Raw genomic sequence first — 20041 nt, forward strand, 5'->3', positions numbered from 1 at the left:
TTGTTATAAATGTACACGGTGTAGACGGTGATAAGAAGCTGTAGGCTACATGTAGCGGCTTCTTCTTCTTCTTTAAATTACATTGGCGGATGGCAACCAACTTGCATAGTGCATACCGCCACCTACTGTACCGGAGTGTGCATTTTCAGGGTAACGTTTTCTTCACTGTTCTGATAATAAAATAATAAAATAAAATAATATATATATATACATACATACAGTTGTGTGAAAAAGTGTTTGCCCCCTTCCTGATTTCTTATTTTTTTGCATGTTTGTCACACTTAAATGTTTCAGATCATCAAACAAATTTAAATATTAGACAAAGATAACACAAGTAAACACAAAATGCAGTTTTTAAATGAAGGTTTTTATTATTAAGAAAAAAAAAAAAAAATCCAAACCTACATGGCCCTGTCTGAAAAAGTGATTTGCCCCCCCCCCCCCCTGTTAAAACATAAATTAACTGTGGTTTATCACATCTTTGGAAAGCTGAGTTCAATTTCTCTAGCCACACCCAGGCCTGATTACTGCCACACCTGTTCTCAATCAAGAAATCACTTAAATAGGACCTGCCTGACAAAGTGAGGTAGACCAAAAGATCCTCAAAAGTTAGACATCATGCTGCGATCCAAAGAAATTCAGGAACAAATGAGAAACAAAGTAATTGAGATCTATCAGTCTGGAAAAGGTTACAAAGCCATTTCTAAAGCTTTGGGACTCCAGCGAACCACAGTGAGAGCCATTATCCACAAATGGCGAAAACATGGAACAGTGGTGAACCTTCCCAGGAGTGGCCGGCCGACCAAAATTATCCCAAGAGCGCAGCGACGACTCATCCAAGAGGTCACAAAAGACCCCAGAACAACATCCAAAGAACTGCAGGCCTCACTTGCCTCAATTAAGGTCAGTGTTCATGACTCCACCATAAGAAAGAGACTGGGCAAAAATGGCCTGCATGGCAGAGTTCCAAGACGAAAACCACTGCTGAGCAAAAAGAACATAAAGGCTCGTCTCAGTTTTGCCAGAAAACATCTTGATGATCCCCAAGACTTTTGGGAAAATACTCTGTGGACTGACGAGACAAAAGTTGAACTTTTTGGAAGGTGTATGTCCCATTACATCTGGCGTAAAAGTAACACGGCATTTCAGAAAAGGAACATACCAACAGTAAAATATGGTGGTGGTAGTGTGATGGTCTGGGGCTGTTTTGCTGCTTCAGGACCTGGAAGACTTGCTGTGGTAAATGGAACCATGAATTCTGCTGTCTACCAAAAAATCCTGATGGAGAATGTCCGGCCATCTGTTCGTGACCTCAAGCTGAAGCGCACTTGGGTTCTGCAGCAGGACAATGATCCAAAACACACCAGCAAGTCCACCTCTGAATGGCTTAAGAAAAACAAAATGAAGACTTTGGAGTGGCCTAGTCAAAGTCCCGACCTGAATCCGATTGAGATGCTGTGGCATGACCTTAAAAAGGCGGTTCATGCTCGAAAACCCTCCAATGTGGCTGAATTACAACAATTCTGCAAAGATGAGTGGGCCAAAATTCCTCTACAGCGCTGTAAAAGACTCATTGCCAGTTATCGCAAACGCTTGATTGCAGTTGTTGCTGCTAAGGGTGGCCCAACCAGTTATTAGGTTTAGGGGGCAATCACTTTTTCACACAGGGCCATGTAGGTTTGGATTTTTTTTCCCCCTTAATAATAAAAACCTTCATTTGAAAACTGCATTTTGTGTTTACTTGTGTTATCTTTGTCTAATATTTAAATTTGTTTGATGATCTGAAACATTTAAGTGTGACAAACATGCAAAAAAAATAAGAAATCAGGAAGGGGACAAACACTTTTTCACACAACTGTATATATATATATATATATATTATATATATAATATATATATTATATATATATAAATATACAGAGCTCTATAAATATACAGAGCTCTGGGACGAAAGGTGGCGATGTGAGCTGGCCTTTTTGTGCGACATAACGAAGCATCTCACTGCGCTAAACTAAGCTTCAGGGACGTGTGATCACAGACATGTGTGATGCATTGAGAGCTTTCCAAGCCAAGCTGTGCCTGTGGGACACTCAGATGCAGACAGGAAACTTGGGTCACTTTCCGTGTTGCCAAACCGTATCTCCACCGCTGTGTTCCTGACTGCGCATTTTGCTGATAAACTGGGCGCACTTGGTACAGAGTTCACTCGGTGATTTGCCTCAGAAATTTAAATTTGAACTGCTCAGCAATCCGTTTGCAGTTGACGTGGAAAGAGCACCTGTGGAGCTGATAGACCTCCAGTGTGATGACACACTGAAGACAAAGTATGACTCTGAGGACGCTGCACAGTTTCAAAGCGTCATCCCCGAAATGATGCCTTAACTCCGCCTACATGCTGCTCAAATGCTCTGCATGGTAGGAAGCACATACATGTACCTGTGTGAGCAGCTTTTCTCTGTGATGAAGATGAACAAAAACCCACACAGGAGTCGTCTCACTGATGCTCACCTTCACTCCATCGTGAGGGTTTCCACAGCACAGAACTGAACCCCAAACATTCATGAACTGGCAGCCAAAAGATGCCAAACATCTGGCTCTGGTACATATGCATAAAATAATGTAGCCTATTTCTTTTTGCACTTTCTCAAATATCCTGTTTATTAAATGTTGACCCTATTTGGCCCTCAACGTAGTCCCAATTGTTTATTTTATTTTGCAATTTGTTTATTGTATAACTTTTTTGCCGCGGGATCTTTTTAATGTAAAAAATGTGTCGTGGCTCAGAAAAGGTATAAAAACACTGGTGTAACGGACCACTGTCGATCCTTGATTCATACCAATCCCCCTTCATGGTTGGGCACGCATGTGAACCGCAGATTAATTACACAGTTTAACGTTAACCATCAGTCTGAAATAACGTTTACTGACGATCGTTATCCACTAATATTCAGTAAAATGTGAGATCAGGACATCATTTATGCTTTTCTAGTCGCTGATCTCTGATTATGTTACATTGAAAACAACCAATCCTTGTTTAAATTGACAGGAGGAGAACAAAGGTTCCATTCGCTTACATCATGATGCATTCAGGCTCTGCTCAGTAAAAACGAGCTTTAGGTGAAGGTAAATTATAATGTTATCACGACACATTCACATGTAATCTAGTAAAATGTTTGAAGAAACATCTCCTTCAAACATTGTTGTTTGAAGGAGATGTTTTCACAGCAATATAAAGATTAGAGATGAATTATGAGCTGTAACTTCCTAACACCAGCTCTAAGCACATTATAAAAAATGATTAAAACAACTAATGACAAGATTTGTTTAAATCCATAAATATACAATATTTTATTTCCTTATCATTTGAATTGTGTGTTTTTATGAGGGGTATAAAACCCTATAAATGACTATAAATAAGTAAAAGGATAACATTTAGAGCTGTTGATGGTTTACAGACTTCAAGGTGGTTGAAATGATTTTTGGAGGGTGGACCAGCTGCTATATTCAAACAACAAAGAGATCTGTATCTGCTGATATTGATCATCAATGATCAGCAATTAGTATCTGCAGCAAAGAAAAGCGTGTTTAGGGATCTCTAAACGCTCTATTTGCTCCCTTTTTATTTAGTGCTGATCCGATCCGTGATCCGACCCGAACAGTGAGTTTTAGGATCCGTTGCACCACGAGACAGAACTCAAGTAGAAGCTACATGTGAAACCCTAAAAAGCATTCCATGAAATCTGGATCATTTTTATATACAGATGCTGTCTGGAATGGGGTGCTCGACCGTCCTCAGTGAAACACAGAGAAGAGGAGAACGCAGCAGAAACTCTTAGAACAAGCGGCAGAAATGAGGTAAATAAAATGGTAATCATCTATCAGGGGGCCAGGAGGGCCGTTTGCAACAGTACGGGAAACACTGTCTTTACGTTGGTACAGAAACTACTTTAACAACTTAAACAGAATGAGCTGACTGGCATCATCTCATGAAACAGTGAGCTAACAAACTCACCGCCAAAGCTTCAGAAGATACTTTGATTGGCGTTCTCCAAGCAGCTACAGAAAAAAATTGAAGTCAATGCAGGACAGTTTCAAACACAAACACACACACACACACACACACACACACACACACACACACACACACACACACACACACACACACACACACACACACACACACACACACACACACACACACACACACACACACACACACACACACACACACACACAAAACATTTGGCAATTACAAAGACTAATATTCAAATATTCTTCTGATACAATATCAAGCTTGAGGCCTTTTCATTGCTCAACATTCAACATAAAATAACTGTTTTGATTAAGGCAGATGAAAGTGTACATACCCAGCAGGTTCTGGACCAGCTGTGGGTTAGGGACCAGAGGTTCAGGATGTGTGTAGATAGAGTATCTGCTGTGCTGAATCTGTCGCAGTGCTTCGAAGTTCCCCAGCAGTATATCACACAGCCACTGGGCATTCACACATGGGATCTTCCACTCCTTGGCCTTCTCATATTTAAGCCCACTGGGTCTGAAGAGAGATCAGCAAGAGGACCATATCAGCACTGCAGCTGGTCCTTCACAGGCCAACATGGCTGGGTGGCAGAAAACCCTCATGGTGTAAATACTAATATTTATCACTTATCAATGTGACGCCTCGCTGAATAAGACTTCCTGTTCTCCAGCACTCCTGTTAGTCAGTACATCACATTGCATGGAGTATCCCAGAGAACTGAATTTGATGACACCCAGGTGTCGATCTTCTGCTACAAGAGCTACAAACATGATCATCCATCCCCCCAAATCTTACTCTTTACAGATGAGGACAGTGTTGCTGCGACACAGATATCCGGTGTATCTGGCACCAGCCAGGTAGGCCATCAACTTCAGGTCGTCCCTGTCAGCATCCACAAAGCCTGTCACCGATATGATCTATGAGCGACAGAGAAAGGGTTCCAGTTCAGAGATGACAAGCACACGTCAGAAACAAGATTAAGACACCGAACATCGGGAGCGAGTGCTGGGCTTCTCTGAGGCTGTTGGACAGTAGGGGGGGAATCTCTAGAGACCTCACCATTCCATTCTGATTCAGAGGGCTACGATGCCATTATAAAACCATTATCGATTCATCTTAAAGCATTAAAATTAGTGCGTTATTATCGCGTTAACGCATTAATTAATTAACGCCGACAATTATTTTATCGCGCATTAACGCAGTTGTTTTTTATTATTAAGCGGACATTCTTAACACAAGAACCGGCCGGCAGCGAGCGGTGAACAGCTGTTTGTGTGGCGTCTCTTCCTGTTTCCTTCACCTACATTCCCCTAGGTCCTAAGTCCCTCCATGTACAGCTTCTTATCACCCTCTATGTACCAAAGTACATAACAAATACCACACATATTACGGTAAGCAGCGTTGTGGGCGACTGTGGCTAAGTGGATAGCAGGGCCGTCTTTCAATCAGAGGGTCGGCGGTTCAATCCCCGGCTCCCGCTCTGCTAGTCGCATGTCGATGTGTCCTTGAGCAAGACACTTAATCCCAAAATTGCTCCCGTAGCTGTGCCTAAAGTGTGATAGACTCTGAATTGTAAGTCGCTTTGGATAAAAGCGTCTGCTAAATGACTGTAATGTAATGTAATGTAATGCATATGTCTGACCAAAATACCAAAAAAAGCAAAAAATAAATGATTCATTTAAATGATTTTTTTAGAGTTTTAAAGTGTTTTGTTTGTAATATGTATAATAAGCATCATTTAGTTATCACCACTGACAATTTAACAAACATAAAAACATGACGTAGATATGTTTGCAGTTTTCAAGGTGTATATTTAAATATCATCTATTACACACATAAAGTTGTGAACACCGGCTGAATATCTATTATCAGAATCATTATAACTGTGTTATAACTGCTACTGTGTAAAGAGAATACTGCTGTTAACAAGAACCTGATGTGTTTAAAGTGTTTAAACCAAATGTTATTGACCTGTTGTTCATATAGCAGCACTTTAAAATAAAAGTGCACAATACACTACTTTCGAATTCATTATTGAATTTTGCGCATAACAATGCGATTAAGAATTTGAATCGTTGCCCAGCACTAATTAAAATGTTTCTGCACATAATTTATTTTTTCCCACTGCGACTATCTGCTATTTTTTCATAATTTACTTCAATTATCTTGTATTAATTTAATATTAGCAACAAATAGGAAGGTTACATTTCCACGCACTGCAAAGAGAACCAACAAGAAAATAAATAAAATGGGGCCTGTAGCAGCATCCTCGTAGTAAAAACAGAATTCAGCATGTTCTGAGACATGTGACATAACAAGCTGCTCCTATTCACTAACAATAATATAGAATTATCTTCAAACAAATCCCCTGTTAAAGGCAATGAGCATTCAGCTCTTGTACAAAAATAACACTTTCTGAAACATGTGGTGAAACTATATATACGGTGATAAAGTGCGCAGTTACAATCACACAAGATTCTGTAGCGCGTTACTGCCATCAAACCAGAGTTCCTCGGTGACTCCATGACTTTAGCTTCGGTTCAGTTGTAGAGTCTCTCCATGTCCGCAAAAATGTCGAGATGAATGTTGTATCTCGGTTCCAACGTGTGCAACATAGCACGAAAGCTCTGCTTCTCAATGACCGAGTAGGGACGCAAATCTACTTTGTGATTCACTTCGCCCTCTCCGAGTTTGGCGGAAGAAGAAGAAGCAAAATGCTTCCATACGTTAGCTTTTAAGCCAGGGGGTGCCGATCAGATGGTATCCACATTAGGCTGCTCAAGCTCAGCCACCCTCACCAAAACAGGGTTACAAACAGGAACCCCGCTGTCACAGAATTGTTACAGGCGATCATTTTCAATTTCTGATTATTGAGTTTTCTGCATCCAGTCATAATTGTTCAAGAGAGAATCGTAATGCATCTAAGAATCAATTTCTTCCTCCTCCGCCCCTATTGGACAGAATCTCAAAGTGTGAGACTGGAGCGTGTCCAGTTTGGAGACGTCTGCTCTTTGCTAGTGATGTAGTTTTGCTGGCTCTATCAGCCTGGGACATCCAGCCTACACTGAGGTAGGGCCCCATCACTGGCTAAGAACATGGAGTTTAAGTATCCTGGATTCTTTCTCAGGAGAACATCTTATTAAGGATTATATTCCTCTCAGATATCACAGTAAAATTGAAGTGGTTCAGGTTTCTGGTTAGTTACCTCCCTGTGAAGGCATTCCTGGAAATTCAAAGACGAATGAGACGTCTTGAAATCTCATTCTCATTCATTCTTTTACCAGGTTAAATAAGATGGGAAGTGGGAGATCTCCTTTGTATCGAAAGAAAAGTCGATTTTCACAGTCAGTGCCTTTATCGAGTTCACCAACAGAGTTCAGGCTGGTAACAAAGATGACTGAGTGAACCTAAGTAGATCTTTGTGGGAGTTGGACTTACGTGTTGAGAGCAGGGTTTGGCTCCAGGGGGGAAGGCGAAAGGTAGATGTAATGTCCGATGAGGAGGAACCATCCTCCTCCTCTTCAGTATAGTGTTGAGCCAGTGGGCTGTTACACAGCGCTTCCCCTCTCTGAGTGCCTGGCAGAGAAAACACCACAAACACCAACAACAATGACAAAGATGGGATGTTTTTGGCAAAATGATTCAAACGTTCCAGCTGCGAGTAGAGAATCATCCATTCCCTTCAGATATAAATTCAACTGTCAGATACTCAGTCCCTTCTCCTGTCAGCATGTTTAGTTTGTCACCTCTTTATCTTCTATATTGTCTCCTTCTCTTATGATGCCCGACACACTGGTTCCATGTGAAGCTGCACCCTTTCCCTTTTACTCTCGTCTCTGTACATAAACAGCTGCACCTCCAGTCATCAGTCTGTCAAGCTTCTAGCACCACCCTCACTGGACTCATCTCTGGAGGGGGTGAGTCCGTCTACAGATGGGAGATTAACCATCTGGTGACCTGCAGCCGACTTACATCTCAACGCTCTAAAGACAGTGGAGATGGTTGTGGATGATACTATATTTTATACAATTTTAATTGTAGATTTCTTTTTTATATTTATGATTCTTCACTTTTTGCAGAAGTGTTTTTCTTTTTTAAACTTGGTGTTAACCTCGTTTCTAATTCTGATTTCTGCGAGTTTGCAGTGTTCAAATGTCTTGTAGTGGTGACTACTTGGAGAGCTGTGTATGTTCTGATAGCACACATCCTTACCTGTACATACATGTTGCTGACTTGACTCTCACACAGCAGGTGTGTGCAGCGGCTGGTCAGGGTGGGGTCAACAGCACCTCCACACGCCTGGATGACCTGAGGGAGGGGTTTAGGAAACATAACCTGATTCACAACATCTTCTACCGATTCTTCTCCATCTTTGCTGCGCTGCATTATACACGTGTTTATCTATGTTCCAATGGCTGACATGTGTTTCATCATTAATAGAACCACTCATAACATAAGCTACTGGTCGCTTCTCCCAAACAGTTCTACATGGAGATGACTTCTTTGTGTGACTGAGTGATTGTCTCACCCTCTTCCATGTGGCCAGGAGTTGTTTGTCAGCCATCTGCTCTGGGTAGTCAGCAATAGCAAACACACAGCCGAGCAGGAAGCCGTCCTGTGGAACTGAGAATTAGAAGAGACAGAAGTGAATCTGCAGGTTCAATTAAAACCCTCATACCACCTTTTTTATGGACTTGCACTTGGAGCTGAATTTTGAACCAGTTTTACTACCCAACGTAGAGACAATTGTAACACAACTCAATCTTCTCATGTTCTTATTATCAAATGGGGGTCTATGGAGAGACTCCACATTCTTCTCATTCTTCTCTTCAAACCAAATCTTTCCAAAGATTTCTCCATGATGGATAAATCTCAAAACATAACCTACCTGGCCGAGATATATATATATGTTAACAAAGAAAGGAGGACTTTGTCTTTAAATAGTGAACAGCAGCTCTGGTAAGTGAACTGCAGTAGCTTTAACTGCCATAAATATTATTTATCTCATTATTTAATATGCTTGTTTATATTCTATATTATTATTTGTACAACTTGTTTTATGAATATGGATTTTCATTTGGTTTTATATGTGATAGGAACTATTGTTACGTCCTATGTTGCACTGGGGACACATTTAGCCGGTGCACAGCAACAAGAAGATGCACGAAGCAGCAGCGGTCTATATACTCCACACAAAGTGTTAAAGTTTAAGTGTTTAAGTGATCTACTTTGAAGGTTCATGTGTTTTCAAGTGGACTCATTTTCCCTCTCGGTGTTGACAGACGAATAAATCCGTCAGTAACAAGAACTACGGAGTCGTGTGTTTCCTGGAGGGAGTGATAGGAGAGTTACTACTCAGTTCATTTGTCTATGGTGTCGTCTTCATGATATGGGTAATATTGTTCCCTCTGATATGAATAATATGCTCTTGAGTGTGTGGCGGAATGCGTGCTTTAGCTGAATTGATTTTGACTTTATGCATTGTTCGTTAATGCCGCCCCATCCCGTCATGCGGGTATTCATGTATCTGCACTCATAGTGTATTTGTAGGTGGTGGGCTTCATTTATACGAGTGCAGGCCCAGCTATAACATGCACGGCCCGCCACTGCTGTATACAGTATATATAACAGAACGGTCTAGACCATAATCACCCTCCACTCGAACTGTGGGCGTACTCACTTTCTTGTCCTGGCTCGTGTCCAAAAAGCTGTGAGACGTGAGGAGGCTGCTGGAGCTGAGGCTGCAGTGTTGTCTGCTGCTGATGATGCTGCTGCTGCAGGGCCTGCTGGTTCTGATGCTGCAAAACCTGCTGCTGCTGATTCTGCAGGTGCTGCTGCTGCTGCATCTGCTGCATGTGTTGCTGCTGCTGTAGGAAATGCTGCTGCTGCTGTTGTAGATGCTGTTGATGCAACTGCTGTTGATTCTGCTGTTGCTGCTGTTGCTGTAACATCTGCATGCGTTGCTGCTGTTGGAACTGCTGGAGCTGTTGTTGTAGTGCCTGTTGCTGCTGCAGCTGCTGTAAACCAGGTCGCAAAAGCTGCTGGGGCCGTAGCTGCTGCTGCTGCTGCTGCTGCTGCTGCTGCTGGGGGAAGGCATGTTGTTGCTGCTGTTGTTGTTGCTGCTGTTGCTGCTGCTGCGAAAACATCTGCTGTTGGTGCATTTGCTGCTGTTGCTGCAGAAACTGTTGTTGCTGTTGGGGCAACTGTGCAAACCCTTGTTGTTGTGCGACCTGCGACTGTTGTTGTTGTTGTTGTTGTTGTTGGTGATGTAGCTGCATCATCTGATGCTGCTGCTGCTGCTGCTGGAGGTGCATCATGGGATGCTGCGGTTGCTGTGGTAACTGTTGATGTTGTTGCTGGGCAGCCTGGTGTGACTGTTGCTGTTGCAATAACTGTTGCTGCTGCTCTGTTGTGAGGGGCTGAACAGCCAGTTTGGACTGATTGAACAGAAGAGGGTTGGTACTGTTCGGGGTCGGAGCATGGCTCTGATTGGTCTGCTGCTCCAGTGGCTTTGTCTGATTTGCTGACAGATTCTGGATGATCTGCAACAGAGGACAAAGATAAAGAAGTGAACACGTAGAGCAGGCACTGATGTACATGATATCAGTGTCCATATTCAGTAATACTTGAATAATGTTAACATGAAATGTGGCCCTGCTCTTCCTCAGGTCGTATCCTCAGTGACAGCAGGTAGGGAGAACTCAGTCAGAGCACCAGGGATGCCCCCCGATACCCGGTTCTAAACGGGAACCGATAAGACAGTGGTAAATACCTAGAGTATTGATAAGGTCCAAAGTTAATGCTTCTGCTATAGGTACTTTGTAAGTTACGAAGTGAGAGCTAAGCGGAAAAAAGCAGCATTGCAAACCTCCTCTCGCTGTCTCTTTGTGCTTTACTCTGACACACACACACTGACTCCGGCTAAATACAGCTTTGATTTTAAGGATTTGGGAACTTCTTGTAGATAGTCGGGCTGAGGCGGCAGCCATTACCCAGCCACCCCACCACCACCGCCGCCGGTCCCAGCCCAAGTCCCTTCACGCTAGCAGCTCCAGGGAAGATGACACATTAGAGGGTGAATGAGTGTCATAGGACTGTTACCCAGTTTATTGTTAAAGGCCTGCACCCCTTCTCAACAGTGGAGTCAAAGGGATTTAGGTAACAACTAATAAGTCAGTGTATATGGAGTTGTTTAATACATAAATACATACATACATACATAGTTATTATTAAGTGGAGCAGCTGTGTTGTAATAAGTTAGTGTTATAACGAGTGCTGGGCAAATTAACACGCTATTGTCGCGTTAACGCATTAATTAATTAACGGCGACAATTATTTTATCGCGCATTAACGCAGTTTTTAAAAAAAATGCAATACACACCGTTGATGCAGCAAATCACCCAAACAAACAGTGGAGGAAGTCTCCAGACTACGTTGATGCAGTGTGTGGGAGAAGTAGAGATAAACTAAAGCAACACAAGCTAACAGATGCTACAGAGAAGTGGAGACAAACTGCAGGTTAGTGTTGTGGAAGAAGTCGGTCTGAGGAACGTTCTCAAGATGTGTTCACGTCGCGTTTGGTGTGAACGCACCTTTAGGATCGCAATGAATGACGTCACGTATGAGCCTCAAGACGCACCGTCACCAGAAGAATACACGAGTTGTATGAAAGGAGAGGACGACTAAAGCGACGGCGTTACAACGTGCAGCAGCTGCTGCTCTCACTGGAGACTACTGGACATCGCTGGGTCACCATCATCACCTCGGAGTTACAGCATTATAGTGATGAACAGTAGAGCTGCATTCACATGCTCTGACTGTCATGAAGACACAAGACACACATTGTGTTCATGTTGCAAAGCAGTGGAACGTTTCACATACAGTCACACACTGAGCACAGATAGTGAAGAGATAGAACTGCTGCTGTGTAAAGAGAACACTGCTGCTAACAACAACCTGATGTGTTTAAAGTGTTTACACCAAATGTTATTGCCCTGTTGTTCATATAGCAGTACTTTTAAAATATAAGTGCGCAATTAATACACTACTTTTGAATTCATTATTGAACTTTGCGCATTACAATGCGATTAATCGGGATTAAACATTGTAATCGTTGCCCAGCACTAGTTATAACTTATAACACTAACTTATTACAATACAGAATAGCAGCTTCAAAATAACATATAAATTATTTTGAATAATAGTTTATGACAATAACAATAGTGAGTTATTTAAAGATTTCTGCAGTTGCCGTTGAAGAAAAACAATTTGTTTACATATGAATAATAAAGCAATGTTGATTCTTTTTTGTCCTCACAAAATAATCCAAAGGAACCGATAAGAGTATGGATAAGATAAGAGCACTAGTACTGTAATCCCTACAGAGCACTGCTGTTCTAAACGTGTGGGGAGAAGCATTGGGTTTCTTACATGTGCTACATTGGCAGGTCGATTGGTTGGCGGCATGTCAGAGTTGTTGGTGATGTTGCGGAGGGTTCTAGCAGCCGGGCTCCACCCAGGGATGCCCTCTGGAGCGGATGCACCTACAAATCAGAAAAAGGTGAAACCTTCATTAACAGGATACTGTGTTAGAAAAATGGAACAAAGTTCAGGAGAACAAGGACTGCTGTTGATCCACTTAACTTTCTGGGTGGGTGAGGAGGTGGAAGTGGACAAGTACAAGTACAACATTTTTATAGCACCTTAAAAATTTTAAAAATGTGCCATTTGAAGGTACAAATTCAGTTCAGAGTTTTTACTTAGTAAAATATCTTAATTGACTGTCAGGTATTATTCATTAGCAACCCTCAAATCAAAGAATAAAGACACTTCACGCACAATTTAGATGTATTTTCCCTTTAACTCACGAGATGCAGGTAGCATGTTTTATACTTAATGTGAATATAATTCATACTTTGTTGGCATCTTATTCTGAAAACCGGATGTTCGTCTGAAGAAACCGGATGTTGTCTCAAGTTAATCTTTCCGCTAACTTTCAAAGTCCTTCGCTCGCTCCCGATCTGTGCCGTTTAAATGCGTTTACCATGAATGTCAGCATATAGGTGCACTAAAGTGTAAGTGTCTGCTGAGTTGACCGCAGTCTCGCAGTCACAGGTCTGATTAAGAAGCGCTCCATTTATTTATTTGTTGTCGATATTCATTAAAGCCTCTGAACACCCACACTGGAGTTTTCAGTTCTTCTGACTGATTAGACCTCTGCTTTGGTAGAAAGTTATAAGGTCATAGATTTTCATTTCCCAATATGAATGCTATTGAAAACGAGATTACATGCGAACACATCATGATAACGGTATCATTTACCTTCGTCCAATAGTCATTTTCACTGAACAGAGCCTGAACGCATCGTAATGTAAGTGGACATAACCTTTGTTCGTTGTTCGGGTTGAATGTTTCATCACGTTACGTTTTTTTCTCCTAAATCGCGATAATGACAAACGTTAACAGTCGACAAAGTTTTGCATGCAGTGGACGTTAACTTAACCCAGCAAGTCTGAACGGTGACGGAACATGACGTAACTTAAACTTTAACGCCAATACACAATCCACTAACGTTAGTTGTTAGGTGTACACATCTTAACGCTGATTGGCCAAGACTCAACACGTCACATCAAAGATTATTTATTGTGAAGATCACAACATCACATTTTCTCCTCGTCTCACTCCAATCTGAGAAACGCTGGCTGGCCAGTTGCCTGCCTGCCCCCTCCCCCCCTAAAAGAAACGTGGATGATATATTTTGATTCAAAATATTTCAACGAAAAGCGACAGGTTTGCAGGTATGGACTCAGACTGAGACCGAGACTTGGACCTGTCAGGTGGTAGCTCCCACACTTTACCGTAGGCCTCATGGTGGTATAGAAGTGTATCTAGGAGGACCCGTGTCTGAACGTTCCTGACATACTGACCTTGCTGTGTTGTGTGACTGATGGCAGCAGCAGCAGCAGAGCGAGCCTCTGCAGGCATGGCTCCTCCACTGCCAGGAACAGGAGGCACAGTGGCACACAGGTTAATCAGCCCACTGCCTGCAGATGAAACCGGGTCTTTGCTGCCGGGCGGCCCACCTCGCCGTTTGGCTGTGCCGGTCGGAATAGGGGGTGTCGGCGTGACGACTTCAGCCGGCGTCCAGTTGAGGTTGGTGCCCTCCTTCTCTGTGGAGGAGTCGTCGTCTGAATCATCGAACATGCGCTCGCTGCGGCGCTCAGGCTTGCGGGGAGAGGAAGGGGAGACAGAGTTCAGTTTTTTGGGTCCTGGCCTTCTGCGGGGGCTGGACTCCTCACCAGACGAGCTGCCGCTGGACAGCCGGGATCGCTGGGGGCTGTAGCTTCCATCTGAATGAGAGTGCTGGTCATATGACTCTGCTTCGCTCTCCTCCTCTTCTTCAGGCTCCACATACGTGAGTCTGGGGTGATAGAGCACTTCATCTTTCCTGCTTTTGTCTGTAAAAGGTGGAAAGAGGGAATAAGTCACAGTGGTTTGTATCTGATCATAGAGAGCGCCATTCGCGTCGGCCACCATGGTTCTATGGTTTATGTGATTTCTTTGATAGTTAACCACATATCACATTAAACAGTGTTTCATCAGGCTTTTTTGAAAAAACAGCGCCCCACCACCAATAACAGTTCAGGCAGAGAGTGGTACTGCAGCTAGGACGATGACGAGTCTTTCAAAACGACAACCCACAAAATGAAAATAAATTCAGTTCTATGAGAAGTTGATGAGAGAAAAGCTGCTGACATCAGGAAGACACCACAGTAACTGTAGAAAGAGCTGAGTTGTGCTGAAGTGGTGTTTGTTAAGAGAATGTCACTCTCACTGTTGGAAGACAACAGTGAAATAATACTTCAACATGCTTTTTTTTGTCAATTATGTTTTTGTCAAATAGCTGCTTGGACGGACTCAGAAGAGATGGTAAATCTGATTTCATCAGTATATATTTGGTCAGTAATTACAGCCGCGTTGTGGAATTGTGATATTTTAACGTGAAGAAAATAAAACAGATTACGGATTATTAAAAGAACATAATATATATTATATATATTGATGATTTATGAATTTATTAGTGGATTAAGAGCTATAATGATAAGCCAATAAATCCGCAAGAAATGTTTATGCAACAATTTCAATAACTGATTAATCTTTTTCAACATCTTTCAAGCAAAAGTGCCAAATATTCTCTGGTTGCAGCTTCTTCTGATTCAGAAGATTCCTTTTTTTCTCTTTTGGTCCAATAAAACAAGTTATCTGAACACATGGAGATTACAACAGGCATTTTTCACTATTCTCTGATTTATAACCACACAATACATCAATTAATGGAGACAATAATCTGCAGATTGGTCGTTACTTTTAGCCCAACTATAGAAACACATCCTCAAAACTCAGTCAGCACATCAGATAATAATCCAAAAGTAAAATGAATGCATGAATTCTTCAGCTAAAGCAGCACTAACATTACCTTTAACACAATCTGTTATCCAGTCCGGGGTGACAATCCTGATGCCCAGGTGCTTCAGGGCACACTCAAACTTGGCCTGGAGGTAAAAAAATAAATAAAAGTTGAATTAGAAGTGCACATAATGATAAAGATTCTGAGCAATAACATGCGCAGTTGAACTTAAATGGTAAAGATCACACACGGAGCATGCACTTACCCCCTTTGGTTCCTTCACTACTAAGTGAGTGACCTTCTTGTTGAGGTTAAGTTGACATTCTCCTCCATAAAATGTTATGTAAGCCCACAAAGTGTTGAGATCGTCTGGAAGCTGTGTACGCGCACACACACACACACACACACACACACACACACACACACACACACACACACACACACACACACACACACACACACACACACACACACACACACACACACACACACACACACACACACACACAATAATGAGCTGAAGATGCTGGACTAGTTTTTGTCTTTCACAAGTAAACAATACCAGCCCAAGGACATACTTCCCAAAGTTAAATAGAGGAGTAAAGCAACATGAGTGTTCTTCTTCTGTTTAGAAACAAGCCTCGTCTTGATTGCAGAATAATTAAACTAATCCCTCCATCTGCATATCTCTCAAATCCCATGATAAGTTCATGGAGAGAACAAATCACACACACACACACACACACACACACACACACACACACACACACACACACACACACACACTTACCCTGGGAAGACAAGCTGTCACACCAAAGAATATCTGTCCTGATTCTGGGGAGAATCCTGTAACTCTGTGGAGTACATGGTTATGGAAAAACATCACGCTCTTATTGTGACATTTTAATTAATTCCACGAATTCTATAATCTTTTTTTTGTCAATGATTCCCTAAGAACATTTTTTTTGTTTTGTTTTACTTATGGAATTCTAAACATTAATATTCAGCTGTCATATTCAGTTATTGTTTTCTCAAAACGTCTTTAAATGACACCCAGCTGAGGCGTTTGTGGACTAGATGGTGGAAGGATACGGTAACAGGTCTCCACATCTGACTGAGAGGATCACCCAGGACGGCTGGAAAACATGAGGAGAAAAACATGTTAATGTGTGATTTCTACTTCTTTCTCTTAGTTACACTCGTTCAAAGTGGCTTTAACTCACTGCTACTATTTGAGAGAGGTTAAACACCAACAATAAGGAAACTAACCAAGTGATCGCCTCCCACATGCTCTATCGTTATGCATTAAAGGAATACGTTGACATGTTGGAAAATATGCTCATCCGTCATCCCTCTGTTTACAGTCTTTATGCTGGGATAAGCTGACCGGCTGCAGAACCACTTTTAGCCCAAAACAAAAAGGAAGAAATGGTACAACCCTTACCTTGACAACAGGCAGGTCAAAAACCTCTCTTGACTCGCCCACCTCGGGGTTGTCCCCGTCCTCTGCGATGATGTGAGTGGCCAAAGCATTGTAGGACACCTCCTTCCCTTTTCCTGCCTTCAGCAGCTGCACAACCTGGAACATCAGCTGAAGGTTCAGTCAAATTCTACTTCAGTCCAGACTAGCTGAGACAATGACGCAGACACTCTTCACAGTGTCAACTCTGGCCAAAGATCATACCATTCAAAATTTAGAGAGAGTAAGCACGGAAGTTCTCAAAAATACTTGAATCACTTCTGGGAGTTACTCTGATAGCAATGCAACACCACTAACATAGGAGCTGTCTGAGATGAAGCGACTGTGCACAGTTCAGTTCATACGAATATTTGAAAATTAAGTCATTAGACAAGTTTTGGAGCATGATACTTATTATATTCAAAATGAGATTACAGCTAGAAATTCAGGATGTTTTCAAGTGCTGCTTCATACACAAAGACAGAGCTGTGGCTCCGTGTGGTCTTCATCTCCACAGCATTACGACATGCTGCTGGGACTGATAACCATGAAGCAAAGAAATCAATCACTGTCACAGAATCCCGACAGCATCTCTCTTTTGTAATAATTTAGTTAGTAATGACTATGTGTCTATCAAACTTTAATAGATTTCAAAGGCTGCAGCGTTTCAACAAACCATTTATCAAAGATCCTGTTCAAACCCTGATACTTCTATCAGATACATCTGCACTTTGTCCCTCATCTAACAGCTACTTGGTCACAGACCCACTGCTGCAAGTTTCACACATTTTGACATTCTTTCATTAAAGCTTTCTCAAACCCTGAATTTGTTTGCAAGGGTCTCATTTTAACAAGGCATCCATCGAAACCCATGCATGAGGCCTCAGCAAAAAGAAATGAAAGAAGAGACATGCAGTGCCATCTTCGATCTAAAACAGTCAGTGTTAGGACCGAAATGTAAACAGGAAGAAAAAAAGAATTGTGCTTACATTACACAACCGGAAATGAGATGATTTATCAACATTTGAACCATAGTTCCCGAAGAATTCAAAATAAGATGTTGGCCAGACTGTTCAATAAGTTTACGTTTTAGGTGAAAAGTCTCTATGAACAACTACTATAATGTTATGATATCATGTCTTTATTTCACTTGAGCAATAAGCTCACAGGGTGGTGTATCTAACTAACATCAGCCCATACATCACTTTCGCTGTATATAAACACGGTGAGAAAGAGGTGCGACTGGGGTTCACTATTTGGCAGGAAGTACAGCTCCGTGCCACAGGTCCCCAGCACCAACGAGTGAAACAGCATTGACACATGCGCAGTAAGGGGCGCCCAATTGAGCAAGATGCTAATAGTCACAGGTTGATGCAGAATAACCCCGTGCATAATCCTGTGCACATAGGTATTTCACTCCCCCAGAACAGCGCACTACTGTACTGAGGTTGTTCAGCTGTTATGATTTAGGAAAAAGCAAGCTAACACACGCCATCTTTATTACCAATTTAGCAAACCCCGTGCCATAAAACGTTAAACCGCAAGCAATAAGCTAGCAGTTTACCATCTATGCAACTACAAAACTCATAGCTAATGCTAAGGGACTGCATGAAAAGTGTAACCTTAGTGCTAGGTAAGTTAGCTTCTGCACATATTACTCACAGTGAAGTAGACTATCATGGATACAGCTTCACATGTTTGCAAGACATTATGTAGGGTTCGTCACAATACTTTAATGCTAGCCAAAGATCAAGCTCACTGTTTTCCATGTAGCATGTTAGCTAGGTAGTTAGCTTCTCCTGCAGCACTTCATTTAGATTGAATGGTGCTAGCAACTTAGCCTGCTACCAATTTAGCTACAAGAAGCTAACGTCCAGAGCCTCACCTTTTGGTCAATGTCCCCTACGACGTAGAATTTGACATCTTTGAAAAGTTCGTCGGAAACCTTATTTCCCTCTTCAGACATGATTGCCCATTAACGTCATAGGGTTACGTATTGAAAACTCAGGCAAAACCTGAAAGAGTAAAGAGTCTATGTCAGAGCAGCTGGTAGAGAGCATACAGTAAACCGGAGACACTCTAGCGCCAAATCGCTGAGCGCGCCTTGGACTGCAACATTCCGAATACTGAGGGGGGTCTGTATTATGTTATCAGTCATATATTCCTTTATTTCGTCTTTTATAACCCTACCATGCATTTTATTGTCTTATGTGTCTCTGCATGAAGTGGATTTTATCAGAAATACAATACCACCGACTTACAGGAACGGAAATGAATACATATATTTTCTAATGGATATGTAATCCCCCTGTCATATGAGAGTTGATGTTTTATCCAAACGTGTAACCTAGATTACCATGCCAATGAGACAGTGAGGTGAGGAGGACATTTCATTATTCCGCGTCGTTTGTAAAAAACAAAACCAAAAGGCGACATTCATGGCAAGATCAACTCTGTTGTTGTATGTCAGTGTTTGGGAGCATGTCGTCGTAGACGGTGTTCATCTACCCATCGTTAATAATTTAGCAGAAAACGAAATAGACCCATAACATATAGTACTGTAAAACATGGTAAAGTGATAATAAATAGTCTGAGGTAATAAGAACAATTTGAATTGTTAGAAATAAATTGCTGTTAAGCAAATAGTACATTGTTATGAAAGCATCAGCTAATGTCAAAATAATATGGGGTCCCTGGGAGCTCAACACTGCAAGATAACAAAATAGGTAGGCCTATGCAAATAGACAAAACACAAGCAATTTAAGAAAACATAATCACTAATATGACAACACGGGCGTAGCATTAGAAGCTGCAAGTAGAGAAAACACAACCAACCGTGCTGCAAGTAGCACAACACAACAACAACAACTGTTATTAGGTGACACTAAGAATTTATGCATGGGGGTTTTCATGGGAAACTAACTATGATGTGTTGAGTCCAAAACCTCTCTGAATCATGGAAGGCCGCACGTCTCCCGCTGCTGCTATCTTTCGTCAGCAGTCGTACCAAAAAAAACGGCTGGTTCGAGTTATAATCAAATCAAAAGATGTTTAATATCTACAGAGGCATAACAGTTGCAAACTGAATACACTATTAACAGTTATATGTTCCATGGAGCAGGGATCAAATGAATTCCTC

General features: G+C 41.8%; 1 protein-coding gene across 6 annotated transcripts in view; it reads right to left on the reverse strand.

Annotated features, from left to right (window-relative positions):
• Positions 1-18981, reverse strand: part of paxip1 (PAX interacting (with transcription-activation domain) protein 1) — a 29868-nt gene extending 10887 nt beyond the window's left edge. For 5 of the 6 annotated variants that reach the window (XR_012947711.1, XM_076078846.1, XM_076078838.1 and 2 more), the window contains exons 1-15: positions 18788-18981; positions 16888-17034; positions 16536-16579; positions 16234-16297; positions 15709-15819; positions 15513-15588; positions 13963-14493; positions 12467-12579; positions 9717-10578; positions 8565-8659; positions 8249-8344; positions 7475-7612; positions 4832-4953; positions 4368-4552; positions 4013-4056 (exon numbers count right to left, since the gene is read on the reverse strand). Coding sequence is in view for 5 of the 6 variants with exons in the window: in XM_076078846.1 (XP_075934961.1) it covers positions 4013-4056; positions 4368-4552; positions 4832-4953; positions 7475-7612; positions 8249-8344; positions 8565-8659; positions 9717-10578; positions 12467-12579; positions 13963-14493; positions 15513-15588; positions 15709-15819; positions 16234-16297; positions 16536-16579; positions 16888-17034; positions 18788-18868 (2709 nt within the window). In the remaining variant the exon portion in view is untranslated. The remainder of the gene's footprint in view (positions 1-4012; positions 4057-4367; positions 4553-4831; positions 4954-7474; positions 7613-8248; positions 8345-8564; positions 8660-9716; positions 10579-12466; positions 12580-13962; positions 14494-15512; positions 15589-15708; positions 15820-16233; positions 16298-16535; positions 16580-16887; positions 17035-18787) is intronic. The other variant, XM_076078856.1, reaches the window with a different exon arrangement.
• Between the last annotated feature and the right edge of the window lie 1060 nt (positions 18982-20041).

This window comes from Anarhichas minor, unplaced genomic scaffold, assembly GCF_050575085.1.
Source record: "Anarhichas minor isolate MPS153535 unplaced genomic scaffold, ASM5057508v1 ptg000006l, whole genome shotgun sequence".
Taxonomy (NCBI): domain Eukaryota; kingdom Metazoa; phylum Chordata; class Actinopteri; order Perciformes; family Anarhichadidae; genus Anarhichas; species Anarhichas minor.